The sequence below is a fragment of the Leucopleurus acutus genome (genome assembly GCF_964270905.1).
Source record: "Leucopleurus acutus genome assembly, chromosome: 11".
NCBI classification, from domain to species: domain Eukaryota; kingdom Metazoa; phylum Chordata; class Mammalia; order Artiodactyla; family Delphinidae; genus Leucopleurus; species Leucopleurus acutus.
The window spans coordinates 87,067,039-87,083,456 of record NC_139152.1 but is presented as its reverse complement, the minus strand read 5'-3'; the positions used below and the strand labels follow the sequence as shown (position 1 = coordinate 87,083,456).

General features: G+C 43.1%; 1 protein-coding gene across 1 annotated transcript in view; it reads left to right on the top strand.

Moving 5' to 3' along the window:
- The window catches only part of APPL2 (adaptor protein, phosphotyrosine interacting with PH domain and leucine zipper 2), a 53,183-nt gene that overhangs the window by 34,426 nt on the left and 2,339 nt on the right, over nucleotides 1-16,418 (top strand). The window contains exons 10-20 of the mRNA XM_082849888.1: nucleotides 500-658; nucleotides 2,125-2,313; nucleotides 3,444-3,486; nucleotides 3,570-3,626; nucleotides 3,727-3,815; nucleotides 8,940-9,095; nucleotides 9,258-9,310; nucleotides 11,299-11,473; nucleotides 15,141-15,177; nucleotides 15,393-15,533; nucleotides 16,332-16,379. Of these exons, the coding sequence (XP_082706014.1) occupies nucleotides 500-658; nucleotides 2,125-2,313; nucleotides 3,444-3,486; nucleotides 3,570-3,626; nucleotides 3,727-3,815; nucleotides 8,940-9,095; nucleotides 9,258-9,310; nucleotides 11,299-11,473; nucleotides 15,141-15,177; nucleotides 15,393-15,533; nucleotides 16,332-16,379 (1,147 nt within the window). The remainder of the gene's footprint in view (nucleotides 1-499; nucleotides 659-2,124; nucleotides 2,314-3,443; nucleotides 3,487-3,569; nucleotides 3,627-3,726; nucleotides 3,816-8,939; nucleotides 9,096-9,257; nucleotides 9,311-11,298; nucleotides 11,474-15,140; nucleotides 15,178-15,392; nucleotides 15,534-16,331; nucleotides 16,380-16,418) is intronic.

Genomic DNA, 16,418 nt, shown 5'->3' with positions numbered 1-16,418 from the left:
AGGGCAGTTGTGTGGCTCTCATACAAGGAAAAGCATTGCTCTTGGCTTTGCTGTCACGCCTTGGTACCACCTCCTGGTCACTTTCCGGTCTCCAGTGGCCGTCCCCACCATTCCTGCCTAAACCGGGGGGTGGGGGCCACGAATGACTGCCATTTCCTTCTTGCCTTTCTGGCTCTTTCACAGGCTGCCAGCACACGCGGCTCCTGAGGATGGGTTCATCTTCTAAAACTTGCATCGACAAGTCTGTGCCTGGATACCACTGTGTCAACAGAGAAATTATTTAGCTGGGTTCAGGCATCGTCCAGTGGTATTCGTTATGCTCTGTTCGAAAACAACAGTCATATAAACAATTTGGTAGCACAGACCGGAGTCTCTGTGATCTCCAGCTTTCAGAGCCTCGGAGGTGGAGTGTCGTGCTCCCCTGTGTGAGGCAGGAAGCCATGGGGAGGCTCCACCATCTGCTGTGACAAGTGACTGACCTGACACCTTCTGTCTCAAGCATCCAGGTGGAACTGGAAGCGGAAGCGGAGAAGATGCAGGCATCCCAGCAAGAATTACTTTCTCTTGAGGAAGCTGTTTACACTCCAGATTTCGATGTGGCTGCACCCCAGATCAACAGGAACCTCATCCAGAAGGCTGGTTACCTTAACCTTAGAAAGTGAGAGTTCATGCCTGCCTCCTTTTCTAAAATCTGTGTTCCCTGGGAGTGGCTAAAAAGCACCTGTTAAGTGCCCCATCAGAGGGCGGGGGTGTGTGAGGTTGGGTTATAGCTCCCGCCACAGCGCCCCTCCTGCCTGGGACATAGGAAGTGTCTGGGCCCAGGTCCCAAACTGCACTGAGAGATGGGGCTTGAAACAGTCGTGTGAGTAAGAACCCAGTCAGTGCGTAGACTCTCCAGACACCACAGGCCGCCCCTCCCTGGTCACCCTGGCCGTTTGACATAGACTGCTCTTAACTGTCATCATCCTACACCATTGAGACCCTTCCCCAGACCCCCTGATGGGAGAGAGCAGTGTGCCGGTGATGCAGCACTGAGGCCAGAGTCTGAGGGCCAGGAAGCTTCCAGAATCATCTAGGTTCATATAGACTGAACCCCATGTTTAACCCTCAGGTTTCAGATGTTCACTATGAATTAAAGAGGTGCCCAGGTTTGACTGTGTCTGAGAGCAGGTGGGGTTGTTGTCAGGTGTGGTGGTGAGCTCTGACTTTGGTCAGACATCCTGGCCCAGCTGGGCCCCGCTGCCCCGGCATTTCATCTGTAAAATAGAGCTGAAGATTGCACCTACTTCATAAAGTTGTCTCAAAGATTGAGTGAGGTAATTCCTAGCAGGTATAAGTACTCAAATGTTAGCTGTTACCATTATTGAGGCAGGAAACCTAGTGCCCCATACATAGTCGCTACTCAGTAAATACCGAATCAAATAAATACATTTGATATCCCCTAAGTGGAAGATGTGTGAAGAGGAATTGCCAGCTGTTTTCTTACCAGGTTAGAGCCTTTCAGAGGTCTGTAAAGCGCATTGAGATCACAAGCCAGAGGTCTCCTTTAGTTCTGTACAGATAGAAAACTCCACAAGGTTCTGGTTTTATTTGCCAGGAACTAGATTTTTCTCTTGTAAACAGCCCACAGAAGAAGCATAACATGTAGCTGGAGCAGAACCCAATCTGGTATAAAGTGCCCAGGATTCTGGGGTGTGCGCTGTGGCCAGGGTAACCCTGGTCACTCTAACTAGACTTAGAGCAGTTCAGCTCTGTGTCTTAGAGAAATGATCTTCCAGGTTTTCAGTTCCCGATGGTGATGGACTAATTCTGTTTCCAGATCCCGGCTTTAGAAGCCAGAGACTGGCTGCAGTGGGGGTGGGCACCCCCTGCCCCCACCCTGGAGTTGGCTGTGGACCAGCCTTTCCCGTCTGAGCAGAGCCCATCAGCTCCCAGCTCATTCAGGCTAACCTGTGCCTCTCCTGCTACTCTTTGCACTTGAATTCCTTTCAAAGAAGATTTGCTTTAATGTAAAGCAACACATTATTTCTAAAATGCTACCAATACCCATAAAGAGGCAGTAAGACTGAGGTGCCTCTTATGCTTCCTAGGACTAATGAGCTTTTCACAACACAATTCTTACAGTAAAACAGGGCTGGTCACCACCACCTGGGAGAGACTCTACTTCTTCACCCAAGGCGGGAATCTCATGTGTCAGCCCAGGGGCGCCGTGGCTGGAGGCTTGATCCAGGATCTGGACAACTGCTCAGTGATGGCGGTGGACTGTGAAGACCGACGATACTGCTTCCAGATCACCACTCCCAATGGAAAAGCGTAGGCCACACGGGTTTTATGTGGGAGGAAACAGGTGCAGTGACCCCACTTTTGCCAAGGGCCTCCTAGGTCACTCCTCTGTGCCAGCCCTCGACAGGGGAGGCCCCGTTCTGGGTGGTGTTGACCTTTCGGGAGGGTGGTTTTATGTCCTCTTTAAGCAAGCACACATGACCATATGGAATCCAGCCTGCCTTATCTAAGAGGTCCCAGAGAGGATTTGTCTGTGGCTATGGAGAAGAGGTGACCTCCATGTGTAAGACGGCAATAGGAGCTGTTTGTCAGCAGAGACTCAGAGAGGGGTGGGGCCATAGCCGCTCCTCGTCTGTTCTAGACAAGCCTTTGTGTCCACATCACGGGGTCTGGGGGCTGATGGGGAGAGTGGGTGCCTGCCTGAGGAGTCCGCTTCCCCAGCTGACACAGGAGATGTGAACAGGACATGCTGCTGCAGCAGAGTTATTCGTCAGCACTCTGTCCCCACATCTGCCGTGCACCTTGGGCCCAGGAGAGGCCGTGTTTGCAGAATGGCAGCCGTGTATCATCACAGTAGATCCCATCCCAGTGGGACCCCCTCTCACTTAGAGCAGTGGTTTCAAACTGCTCCAAGGAGTTTGGAGCCCCATGAAGTGCTCCAGGCTTCACCTGCTTGAGGGAGAGGAGTGGCCCTGTTCTCAGTCAGAGCTGCCCTGCTTGCGTTTGCTTTCTCTGTTGGGCTTCTGAGTTGAGATTTTATTTGAACAATAGCACATTCATGGGGAGGGGGCAGCGTTGGTATGATGTAGACCATCTCTTCTCCCAGAATGGCAGAGCATTTTTAGACATCATCCTTCCTCTCTGGGTGATGGCAAATGACCTGGGAACGAAGCTTCTGGACTCTAGTCACAGTCCCAGGCAGTTACTTAACTCCTCTGGGCCTTGGTTCCTTCAGATAAGAAATAGGGATAAAATCCATGTTCCCCACCTCCCACAGATGAGATGAGGAACAAAGGGACTGGCAGGTGTGGAGTCCCTTTAAGAGTGACGCCTTCGCAGAAGTAGAGCAGAATTATTTGTATCTTATTCCTGGCCCGCTGCATGCAGATATTCAGTCACTGAGGTCCAGGAAGCACTTACTTAGATGTACTTTATTTCAGGGGAATAATCCTCCAGGCGGAAAGCAGAAAGGAAAACGAAGAGGTAAAGGTTTTGTTTGTTTCACTTCTGTTCTAGTATAGTGGGTGACTTTGGGATTCAGCACGTTTTTTTAATGTCATCTACAGTGGATATGTGCAATAAACAACATCTCCAGACAGATCTACCTGACTGACAACCCAGAGGTAATTCACAGCTGCCCTACATGCGTCTCAGCTCTTTTCTCAATGTGAAAGGTAAGCGTCCACCTCTTGGAACTGAGCCTGTCTTCCTCTGGATTTTTAGGCAGTCGCCATCAAGTTGAATCAGACGGCTCTGCAAGCAGTGACTCCAGTTACAAGTTTTGCAAAAAAACAAGAAAGCCCTTGCCCCAGGTAACTAAAGGACAGAAAAAAACTAGCTTTCGTGGAGCCAAACTGTGTAGTAGGGATTTCACCTGTACTAGGAATTTCATCTTTACAGCACCGTGGTGTTCAGCCCTGTTGTACAGAAGCAGTAACTCTGACCAGGAAAGGGTAAATACTTTGCCCATGTTCACACCACAAATGAGGGGCCGAGTCAGAATTCAAAGCTATCTGCTTTCCATGTCCACCTCCTTCCCCTGGACCATGCAGCTGCAGCCTGAGCACATAGGACATGCATTGAGTATCCTGCTAGTCAGGAGTTCTCCCCACATTTCGTATCAGCATCAACAAAATCATGAAACCAAAACAAAATTTTTTTTAAATAAGGAAGAAAATCACCTTTTGTGTGTCCATGTTATGGTGCAGGCCTTATCATATGTGCATTTGTTTCACATATATATTTTTCATATTTTCACATTTTTCGTAATTGTTCCTTTACACACTATCCATCATTTATTATTATTGACTATTTGAATATTTAGTTTGCTTCCCCTTCCTTTGTTTGCTCTTGTCGTTTATAGTGAGCATTTTCACACATACAGCTTTCCTCGTTTTGAATACTGCTTTAGGATTTATTCCAGGAATGCCATCTTAATGGGAGTTTCCATTTGATTAAATAATAGAAGGCTGTATTATCTGTTATGCTAATGAAAGCATGGCATCACAGTGCAAGTTGAAATCATGACTGTATTAGGCCTCCATCTTTAGTGGCATGGTAGAAAGAATCCCATTACATGTTTTACAGATACTGTCTAATGACTCCAGAAGAAAGTTGTCAGAAAGCTCAGAGTGGTTGAGTAACTTCCCAGGGTCTCAGTGCGGTGCAGTGTGGAGCCAGCGCTCGCACACCCAGCCCTGGGACGCCAGGAGGAACGGCCCGAGAGAAAGCAGAGAATAGGCTGAGTCCGATGGTGAAAGAGCTAGGTGCCCTGCTGAGGAGCCACAGGCAGGGGAACAGAACTGCAGGCTTTGACAAGAGGGGAGGCATAGTCAGAACCGGCTGGAAAGACTGCTGGGCGGCACCTTCTGGGAGAGAGCGGGTGGGGCGGGAGAAGGGAGGGCAGCGAGGCCCCACGGGATGTCCCTGTGATAGTAGCTGTGAAACAGAACATGAGAACCTGAGCAAAGGGAACAAAAATGGGGACGAGGCAACAAGTCTGAGAACACTCCAGTGCCATAATTTAAGGGTAACAGTTTACACAAAAGTAGCATGTTTACTAAGTGCAGCTTTAAGGAAAGCACTTTATAAATGGAAATGGAAATACAGATCCGGCCAGTGGGGCTAACCTGTGAGCATTGTACTGGCTAAATGTGTCTGTCTTCTCTCTGTAAAGCCACACAAGTGTTAAAGGGACATAGTGGAGAACCCTGCACTAGACCTGGAGTTAGGCGACATGGTCTTAATAACAGCTCTGAACACAGCTAGATGTCCTTGAGTGGGTCGTCAGCACTCTGGGCCTCTGTCTCCTCAACTTTGTGATATAAGATGAGAGAAATCAGACCACCTCCAAGGCCTCTTCCAGCTCTAAAATGCTGTCTTTCTGGGGTGTAATCAGAAGGTGTGATTGGTTTTCTAAAAAAAACAGTCTGCAGCTCAGATTTATTTATTCAGTAACTGATTTTTCTCCTCTGTTCTACAATAGAATAAGTAAATCACATTCTTAGAAAGGAACCCATAGAAGGGATGCAGAAGAATCCCTAGGGAAAAAAAATGAGTGTAGCCAGACAGCTGAATCAATGCAAAGATCGGAAGGGTGACAGATGTGGCTGCCAGATGATGGCCCCAGAGCAGTGGAGGGCCGGGCTAGCATCTCTCTTAGGGTCAGCTCATTAGGAATAAAGAGGTGTTTTGATGACAGTGGGAGAATGAAGCAGAGAAACTCTGTTCTTGGGAACAAACTGCCGTTCACTTCCAAGCAGATTTCCTACGTGGCCTTCCCTCGTTCTGCGGTTACTTATATGTAATATTCATTCACTTATCCAGCTGTTCAACAGATGTATGTTTCCAGGCGCTGAGCTAGATCGTGAAACTTACAGACTTGTAGGAGAAGACAGGCAAAAGGTAAACAAATACTGAGTTAAAATACAGGAAAGCACTATTATGTTAAAGATGAGGGTGCTGTCATGGAGAATGAGGAGGAGACCTATTTAGGGCCTGTCTGTAGAGATAATTAAATTGAGAAGTAAGAGATGAGAAGTAGCCTCTCTTGCAAAGAGCCAGAGGTAGTGCATTCCTGATCCCAGCTGTGGAGGCTGAATGGCAGAGAAGAGCTTGGTGTCTTTCAGGAACTGAAAGGAGATCACTGTAACTAGACAGTGGTCGGCAGAGGGAGGTCATAGAGCAAGACGAGGTTGGGAGGGAGGGGGGTAGGGACAGATCATGAAGGAAGTCAGGGCAGGGGTTTGGGGAGCTCTGGAAGGGTTTTAGAGGTAGGGGTGTGTGTGTGAGAGAGTGAGAGAAAGAGAGATGATCCACTTTACATTTTCCAAGGTCAGCTCTGGCTGCTGTGGAGGACACACAAGGCAGAGCTGGGCAAGCAGGTGTCCAGTGAGGAGTCTGTAGCAATAGTCCAGGAGAACACAATGGTGTCTTAAACGGATCATGGCAGAGGAGATGAAAAGTAGGTGGATTGGGGACTTACTTTGAAGGCAGAATCTGTAGGACGTTTGTTATGTGAGATGTGGAGTGGAAAGAAAGGAACAAACAAAGGATGACCACAGTCTGGGTTGAACACCTTGGCAGTTGGTGGCGATATGACACCACCATGAAGACATGAAGAGTTGGTAGTATCAGGAGTTCGGTTTATGACATAAGTTTGAGAGGCTTGTGAGACATTCCAGTGAATTGTCAAGTAGTCAACTGATATATGTCTGGAGGGCAAAGAAAATGTCTGGGCTGAGTCTGAATTGGGAGCCCATCAGCATGGAAGTGGTGGTGGAAGAGGTCAGCTAGGGAGAGTGTAGAGGGAGGGAAGTGGAGCCTGGGACAGAAGTCTAAAGAGCTCCAACATGTGGATTAGAGGAGGAGCCTGCAAAAAACACTTCAGGAACAGCAGAAGAGTAGGAGGAAAACCTATAACGTGTGGCATCAGCACAAACCAAGAAGGAGAATCTCACGGAGGAGAGGTCAGTTATGTTAGATGCTTCGGGAGATCAAACGGGATGATGATCCCAAAGTGTCCATTCGAGTTGGTGACATGCAGATCACACGTGATGCTTTAATTTCTATCATTTCACTCCTCTGTTCGAAGAGTCTTCAGTGGCCGCCTACATGCAGAGTCCAGTTAGACCTCACCCGATGGTGTTAACAGCCCGGCCCCGTCCTGTCTTCCTTGTGTGATCTCCCCTCATACCCACTAGGGAGCCAAAATCTTGGGACTCGCTTCCTTCCCTTGAAGCTTCTACTCACCCCTTCCTCCAGTGCTTCACTTACTGTATCATACTCCTCTCTTAAAGACTGGTTCATAGAGCAGATGTGATTGATTTTGGTTACTGAGGCAGTGTGACACTGTGGGAGAGCGCTGTGCTGGCAGTGAGGAGACCTCAGTTCTTAATCTAGCTGACCCCAGATAACTGAGTGCCTTCAGGATTACCACTCAACTTCTCTAGAGGCCTGTTTCCTTTTCTGTTAATAACGGAGGTAAAAACTAAGCATCTCTCCTTGCAGTGACCATCTACCATTCTGTCTATTGTGCTTGTATCCATTTTCCATTCATTATGCTCATTCGTCAGCTGATACTATAACAGTTCCATACAACCTATTTTTTTTAATTTATTTATTTATTTTGGCTGCATTGGGTCTTCGCTGCCGCGCATGGGCTTTCTCTGGTTGTGGCGAGCGGGGGCTACTCTTCGTTGTGGTGTGCCGGCTTCTCGTTGCAGTAGCCTCTCTTGTTGTGGAGCACAGGCTCTAGGCGCACGGGCTTCAGCAGTTGCAGCACGTGGGCTCAGTAGTCGTGGCTCATAGGCTTTAGAGCGCAGGCTCAGTAGTTGTGGCACATGGGCTCAGCCACTCTGCGGCATGTGGGATCCTCCTGGACCAGGGCTCGAACCCGTGTCCCCTGCGTTGCCAGGCGGATTCCCAACCACTGTGCCACCAGGGAAGCCCCATACAACCTATTTACTTATTGACATACTTGAGAAATTTGCAATACTGATATACAAAATATCAAATGAATGGAAAGATATTGAGAGTCTTCTTATGGTTCAAACAATGTAAGAAATCAAAATACTTTTACATGATTTGCCCCTCAAAGGTTTTTACACTCTAGCTGGGGAGAAAAGATTATAAACATGAAAGGTTAAATTACAGCATTCTGACACTGGAAGAGAAACATGGAGGCACATTAATTACTACAGACCGTGCTCTCCTTTTACGTGCCACAGTCTCAAAACAGTACATGTGGGCACAGTGCTAAGCTCAGGAGGCACATAGAGATCCAAGACTGTCCTCGTGGCCTACTGAGAAGAACCACAGGACTGCAGAGGAAGGAGAGGGTCAGGCTGGCTTGAAAGGCCTAGCGGATGAGTGGCAATTTGAGCTGGTGTTTGACGTGCAGGAGAGAGTGAGTGAGCAGCAGACCTGCGATGGAGCTGGAAATGAGAAGCACGTGGGTGTTTGGTGTAGCTCTAGTGGAGGATGCATTAAGGGAGGGGAGAGGGAGACCTTCAGGAGAAAGGACAGCCAGGTGGTTGAATGCTAGGCCAAGATGTATTGTTCATTCAGCTAACGGTTTTGAGTGCCTACTACATACCAAGTAATAAATATGATTTAGCTATATAGCTCCCACCCTCAAAAACCTGTCTCAACGAGAGAAAGATACAAACAGGAAATTAACAGGTAATATAATAAGTAGTCTTAACAATGCAGAATGCTGTGCACCAGAACAAGCTATAGGTAATGTGGAGATCTGAGGGATTTTAACCATGGACGTGAACGACATTTTACGAAGATTTATTGGTAGAGTGGGTTAAATCTTCTCCCTTATCTACTTGTAAAAGTTACATCGGCATTCAACAAGTATTCATTTGATTGTAAAAGCTTAAGGTTAAAAGGGATTTAAAAAAAATTTTTTTTCCTATTTTGTACTCCAGCCAGAACATGAAAAATTCAGAGGTGGAAAATGACAAGATTGTTCCCAAAGCAGCAGTCATACCTGAAGCTGAACAACTAATTGCACCTGGAACACCTATTCAGTTTGACATTGTACTTCCTGCTACAGAATTCCTTGATCAGAACAGAGGGAGCAGGTATGGGCTAAGGGGGTTTATCTCTGGGAGAACTGAAAATAAATTTAACATCTCGTGTCCCTACCCACCTCCAGAGACTATCACCTTCTGACTTAGAGTTCAAGTGTCACGTGTCCCTTTAGCTGAAACTGTCAGGATGTTTGACTCTGGCTATTCCCCTAGGCGTATCAACCCTTTTGGTGAAACTGAGGATGAGACGTTTCCAGAAACAGAAGGTAAGTGGCTAGTTCTGTGTACTTATTCTTTCCCCGGCACAAAATGACCAGGGCCGTTGAAATAAGATGTGAAGTCATGTTCTAAAGAGCTTTGACTTGAAATATGAATTGAAATTATGATGCACAGATGTGTGTTCTCTGCAGACTCACTAGGACACATGCAGTTAGGACCATGCTGGCATAAACACTAAGGGGAGGCTGACAGATTTCCTGCAGCTGTCGTACCATCAGCCACATCCATGCCCTTTTTGTAGCTCCTGCAGAGAAATGCTGCCAAATCTAAATTTGCTATAACATTACTGCAAAACAAAGTCCAAGAGGATAAAATCTGGGTGAGTCACAGACTTGCTATTTCATTTTAGAAAACCAAAAACACAAATAACTCATTCTTTTTTTTTTTTTTTTTTATAAATTTATTTATTTATTTTGGCTGTGTTGGGTCTTCGTTTCTGTGCGAGGGCTTTCTCTAGTTGTGGCAAGCGGGGGCCACTCTTCATCGCGGTGCGCAGGCCTCTCACTGTCGCGGCCTCTCTTGCTGTGGAGCACAGACTCCAGACGCGCAGGCTCAGTGGTTGTGGCTCACGGGCCCAGTTGCTCCGCGGCATGTGGGATCTTCCCAGACCAGGGCTCGAACCCGTGTCCCCTGCATTAGCAGGCAGATTCTCAACCACTGCGCCACCAGGGAAGTCCCAATAACTCATTCTTAAATTTGAAGATGACATGAAAAAAAAATGGTATTTAATTTGTTCAAATTCAGATTCTGATTTTTGGTGTTTGATTTACATTCTTACAAGGTACGTAAGAACATACTCAGTAGAGCTGACCAAAACCTGCTACTCCCAAGAGCTACAATGACCAAAACCTGCTACTCCCAAGAGCTACACTTCCCAGCCAAGGCAATTTAGAAGTGCGGGCAAGACCTCATTTTAACACAGCCCTTGACTGAAGCCTGAGAATGTCATTGGAATGAAATGCCACTTATTTAAATTTAAAAGTAGGACTTGAGAACTGGCATTCCTTACAGCTTTAGGTAAAAAAAGAAAAAATGATGTTAATAGGCTCTGCATCTAATCTGACTCTCTATCTAGCTGACTTCTCACACAGTCCAGTTTCTTAACTGTCTACATAAAAAACTTTCTGACTTGTAAAAACTAGCTTCATATGGGAGTAACCATTTACAACATATCAGTTATATTTTCCTAATAAGTTTTTTTAACCCTTATTTTTTAGGGGCAAGGATACTCATAGGGAGGACAAGTGAAGAAAAAGTAGGTTCTTAGTTTCAAATGGTGGATAAGTGAATTACTGTTCTTACAGAAAAAAAAAAAAAGGATCTTTTAAACCTTCTTCATGATCTTCCAGGTGTGGCTGCTGTTACTCAGTTTGTCAGGTTACGTGCCATTATCAAGAAGCCAATACTGCCAGCTCATTAGCATCAAATAAGCTAATAGTTCTGCAGTCTCCATTAGTTTATGGAACGTCATCACTGCCCTTCAGTAATAAATGATGTGCATGATTTGAACGAAACCCAACATCAGGTCTTATTTCTTCAAATACATTTTCTTCTGTAAGAGGACTTTACAGCAGGCCAAAGTAATGAATGAATTTTCTATTGTCTAGTGGAAAAGCTCTTATTTTCAGAGAAAAAGTAAGATGCATATACTGCCACTTACGTGTAGTCAACCTAGAGTTTTCATGCTAGAAGGATGTTCGTGTGGTTTCATTTTATAGATGAAGAAAAAGAGGTGCTTTTCTAGTCTAATGAATAGTTCCAAACAGACAAAATATGGACAATAGGAGATTCAGAGCTTTGGCAATTTGTGGCTTATATAAAAGCAGAGTATTCAGAAGTTTTGGTAGAAAGCCCTCCAGAAAGCAAGGCAAACCCTAGGTCTTCAGCCTATTCTCAGACCAGCACATGTGCTTCTGGTATGCGCATCGACAGGCAGGAAGTGAAATGATCCTGAGCAGAAAATGCTCTCTTGCAGATTCTCTTTTGCAACAGATGTTTATAGTTCGGTTTTTGGGATCAATGGCAGTTAAAACAGACAACACTACTGAAGTGATTTACGAAGCGATGAGACAAGTATTGGCTGCTCGGGCTATTCATAACATCTTCCGTATGACAGAATCCCATCTGATGGTCACCAGTCAAGCTCTGAGGTACATTCAGTTTCGTTTTCAGATTTTCTTACAGCTTCGACTGATTCCCCTTTGAAAGCACGTTTAACCATCTAGAATGTTCACAGTAAGTAAAGATGCTACTCATGTTTCTGCTGTTTTTTACATTTTGGTTTTATAAGATACATTGGCTAGACGAAGTGCCCTTAAAGACAAGAGCTGATATTTTTAGCAACTGGTATCTTTAGTGGTGAGTGAATTCTACCCTGTTGGGCGTAAAGACGCCATCACTCGAGAGTTACTCTCTGTATCTCAGAGGTTGCAAGTGGAAGGGTTTTTGTTTTTTCTCTTCCATCTCTGAGAGTACTATTTATAAAAATTAAAAACTATGAAAACAGAACATGAGCCTGCCTGAGATAACTAGACCACCACAAGGAAAATCTGATTAATGTTTGTTGGGCTGAAAATAAAGAAGCCAAGTCATGTCAGCTACATGATTTGTGGTTTCAAGTAATAAGATCCATATGAATGATGGCAAACGACAGTCAAGCTGTGGCTGCCATGGGCATTAAGACCTGCGCTGTACAATACTGTAGCTACATGTAACACTTGAAACCTAACTCATCTGAATTGAGAAGTGTTTTAAGTGTAAAACACATACCAAACATTTAAGATCTCATACTATCCCCCCCAGAAAAGAATGCAAAATAATTTTTAAATTAATAATGCACCTAGCTGGTAATATTTTCAACCTATTAAAGTGTATTAATTTCAGCTGTTTTCACTTTTTTTGATGTGGCTGCTAGAAATTTTTAAATTACATATGAGGCTTACACTAAATTTCTGTGGGACAGCAGAGCAGCACTGCTTTAGAGCCTTATTCCTGACTTTGGCATTTATTAGCTGTATGAACTTGAGCAAGTTACTTAGCCTTTGTGCCTCGGTTTCTTCAGCTATAAAATGAAAACCACCATATCCACACCCCATGGTATTGTCATGAGGAATAAGTGAGTTAATTCATGTAAAACACTTACAGCTGTGATGGGCACAGAAAGTAATAAATGATAGTTTCAAAAAAGTTAATTAGCAGTTTGGCAAAAATCAGAATATAGTTTCTTCCATTTATTAAAATCAGTCCTTTTCATTTGTTATAAACCTTTTGCTGAGAATGAGGTTCTTATGAATAAAGCCTTATATTTATTTAAAGATTTTCTCTAAGTATGTCCTGGACCCTTCATAGGCATTGAAAGCTTTCATAAGCTACAAAGCTTATGATAATCTTTCTTAAAATCACCACCAAAAAGATCAGAGTAAATGTATGTAAAAGCAATGTGAAAAACCATCGTACACCAGACAACACTATCCCAGAAGGTGCAAAGACAGCCCACAGAACGGGAGGGAACATCTGCAAATCATTTACCTAATAGAGGCACAGTGCCCAGTATAAAGAACGCTCACAAACCAACAAAGAAAGAACCCAGGTAAGAAATGGAAGAATGTCTACTTGAGTTGACATTCCTCCGAAGATATGTAATTGGCCGACAAGCACATGGAAAGATGCTCAGTGTCATGAGTCACTAGGGCATGCAAATCAAATCCAGAACCACTTCACACCCACTAGGATGGCTATGGATTTTTTTTTTTTTTAAAGAAAGTAACAGGTGTTAGCAAGGATGTGGAGAAATTGGAACCCATTGCTGGTGGGCATATAACATTGTTCAGCCACTGTGGGAAATAATCTGGCAGTTCCTCTATAACTTAAACATAGAATTCCATTCCTGGGTAGATACCCAAAAGAATTGAAAACAAGTGTTCATATAGTAATACTATTCGCAGTAGCCAAAAGGTAGAAATAATCCAAACGTCCATCAAAAGATGAATAGATAAACAAAATGTGGTATATACATACAGTGGGATATTATTCAGCCTTAAAAAGGAATGAAGTACTGGTACATATTACAACATGGATGAGCCTTTAAAACATTATGCTAATTGAAAGACAGACACAAAAAGCCACATACTGTACGGTCATTTATATGAAATATCTAGAACAGGCAGATCTATAGAGACAAAGCAGATCAGTGAGAAGCTGCCAAGGGCTGAGAAGAAAGCTGAATGGGAAGCGATGCTGTAACAGGGATGGAATTTCCCTTTGAGGTGCTGAAGGTGTTCAGGAACTAGATAGTGGTGACGGTTGTACAACGTTGTGATGTGTTAAATATCAACAATGGTAAATTTTACCATACATATCCTTGTATGGGAATTTATGTTTTGAGACAATTTAGAAGTCACACAGAAAATCAGATCTTAAGCAAATCCAGGTTACCTGATGTAGACAGCAAACTTAAAAGTTACTCACAAAATGATATGAATGGTTTAAATCTTCATTTATAGAAAAATTTTACAAAATATTTAAAGTTATCCCAACTCGAGGGAAATTGATGATGTAAATTTTAAAACTCATTAAATTCATACTCATTTATAGGGACATAAAAATTTATTTATTTAGCTTTGTAGCTTAAAATTCCATACACATTTTCTCGTTTTCTTAACCACCTCTTTGAAATATGGAGGTTCTTATCCCAATTTTACAAAGCAGTTGAGAGAAGTCAGGGTGACTTACACAAGATCATAAATAAGTAGCCAGGTTGGAATTCAGTCTTAAGCCCTCTGATTATAAAATACACCATGCTTTAACAAGTATAACTGCATACCTTTCAAATTGTAACCATTTGGGGGGGGACAGCTTTATTGAGATATAACTTACATACTGTACAATTTGCCCCTTTAGAGTGTTTTTTAGTATATTCAGATTTGTGCAACCATCACCACAAACAGTTTTAGAACATTTTCATCATCCCCCCGAAGAAAACCCATACCTGTTAGTAGTCATTCCCTTCTCCCCTGCAACCTGCTCAGCCCTAGCCACTAATCTTGCTGTTTCTATAGATTTGCCTATTCTGGACATTTCATTTAAACAGAATTATAACCATCTTTTTAACAGATTTTTTGCTTTCACTTACGAAACTTACAGTGAATCAATAATAATTTATATACACAATATCATGTGTTAGAAAGTAGAAATTTTTATCTATATATAAAACAGCAGTAAATTCTCTAATGCAGTTAATTTTCTCAGAGACACTGATGATGCTTAAAATGTTGTTAAAGAATTTATCTAGAATACCTTCTTAAAGTTACTCCTCCTACACCCAAACTGATAGGGAATAGTTTTGTTAAAATCCCTTCACTGTTGTCTCACCTCTACCCCATGTTTAAAAAAAAAAAATGTTAAACTTAAAAGTATCCATTTATCCAGTACTTTAAGGGAAACAGACTGATAGTAAGTGCTGAGATGGAGGCTATATGGAATAAGATCCATCCACATTAATTTTCTGGAGAATTTTCTAGAGAATTATAATGCAGCCTTTTTGGCTAAGCACTAAAATACTGTGAAATTCTCTATTTGCTATAATCTTCCATTAAAGATACCCTGAGGTTTAACTACACAGGTTCAACAAAGGCAGAAATCATGGCACATGCTCCCTTTGGATCGTCACATGGAGCGATCTCACCTCGCCCTCAACTAGGTCTTATATTTTCATATTTCGAGGGGTTTTGTGTGATTTTATTCTGAACTTGTACAAACTCATCTAAGGATATAATTTTACCCAACATTTGTGATACAGTGAATCTCTTAAATTTTCAGGTTGATAGATCCTCAGACTCAAGTAACAAGGGCCAATGTAAGTACCCTCATGCATGCTAATTTTAGTGATTACTCCTTAATTCACCTTTGTAGCCACCTGAAATACAAAGTAGGCACTTAGTAAATTTGATTTGCCAAATTAAATGTCACTAATAGTGTACTTTTTTCATGACTTTTGCCATGGAAAATGATCTTGTCTTTTTTAATTCCAGTTTGTTGTGTGATATTAGGTCTATTCCTATTTTTTTCTAGTTTGAACTCACCAGTGTCACCCAGTTTGCTGCTCATCAAGAAAACAAGAGACTGGTTGGCTTTGTGGTCCGCATGCCCGAATCCACAGGCGGAGAGTCCCTGAGCACATATGTTTTTGAAAGCAACTCAGAAGGCGAAAAGGTCTTGTTATTTTCTTCATCTTAAGATTCCATAATACTTCAGCCCAAACAAAGATACTTAAAGGGTTATTTTACACAACCTCCTTGGATATTTAGTTGACTATTCTTCAGGTCCCCATTGAGTAGTTTAGATAATAATACCTCCTAGTAAGGCCCCACCAAAAGAAAACTGGAGTATAATTTCCTTGTGGAAAATACATATCAACCAAAATAGAGTGAATGAAGAACTTAATGGTGAAATATAAGTGTTTAGTAGAGCTATCCGGAAATGTTTAAAGCAGTTCCCCTCAAATTTATTCTTTTTTAAAAAATTAAAGCAAAAGTTACAATGGAGAAAATCTATTCTCAGAGAGCAAACCAAGGAAGCAGATGTCAGGAAAGTATATCTAAACTGTTCTTTAGTGTGAAAAACTGCATTCACTACTTAGAATTAATCAAAATGAATCAACCCTTCTTTCAGGAAGTATCTGTTTACCACTGTGTATGAACGTGCAGTGGTTAAATATGGTTAAGAGAGAAAGGAAAAAAGTATCCCGGTAAGAACTTTAAACGATTTAATACCTTCAGTTTTCACTTAACCTGGATATTCTTTGTACGCACAAACCGGCAACAGGAGACCAGGACGGGTGGACGCTAGTGTTCAGAGCCCTGTGTGATGAGTCTCCTACAGCCAGGTCCTTTGTCCCCATGCTGACGTGAGCAGACAGTGACCTCGTTGTACTCTCATAATCACATTTCTTTCTGAAATTCTTTATCCTTTTCTGCCTTTGCCAAACACTACTTTTCTTGTCTTTTGCAGATATGTTATGCTATTAACTTGGGAAAAGAAATCATTGAGGTTCAGAAGGTAAGGTGCATTTTAGTGCTGGTTTAACAACAACTCAAA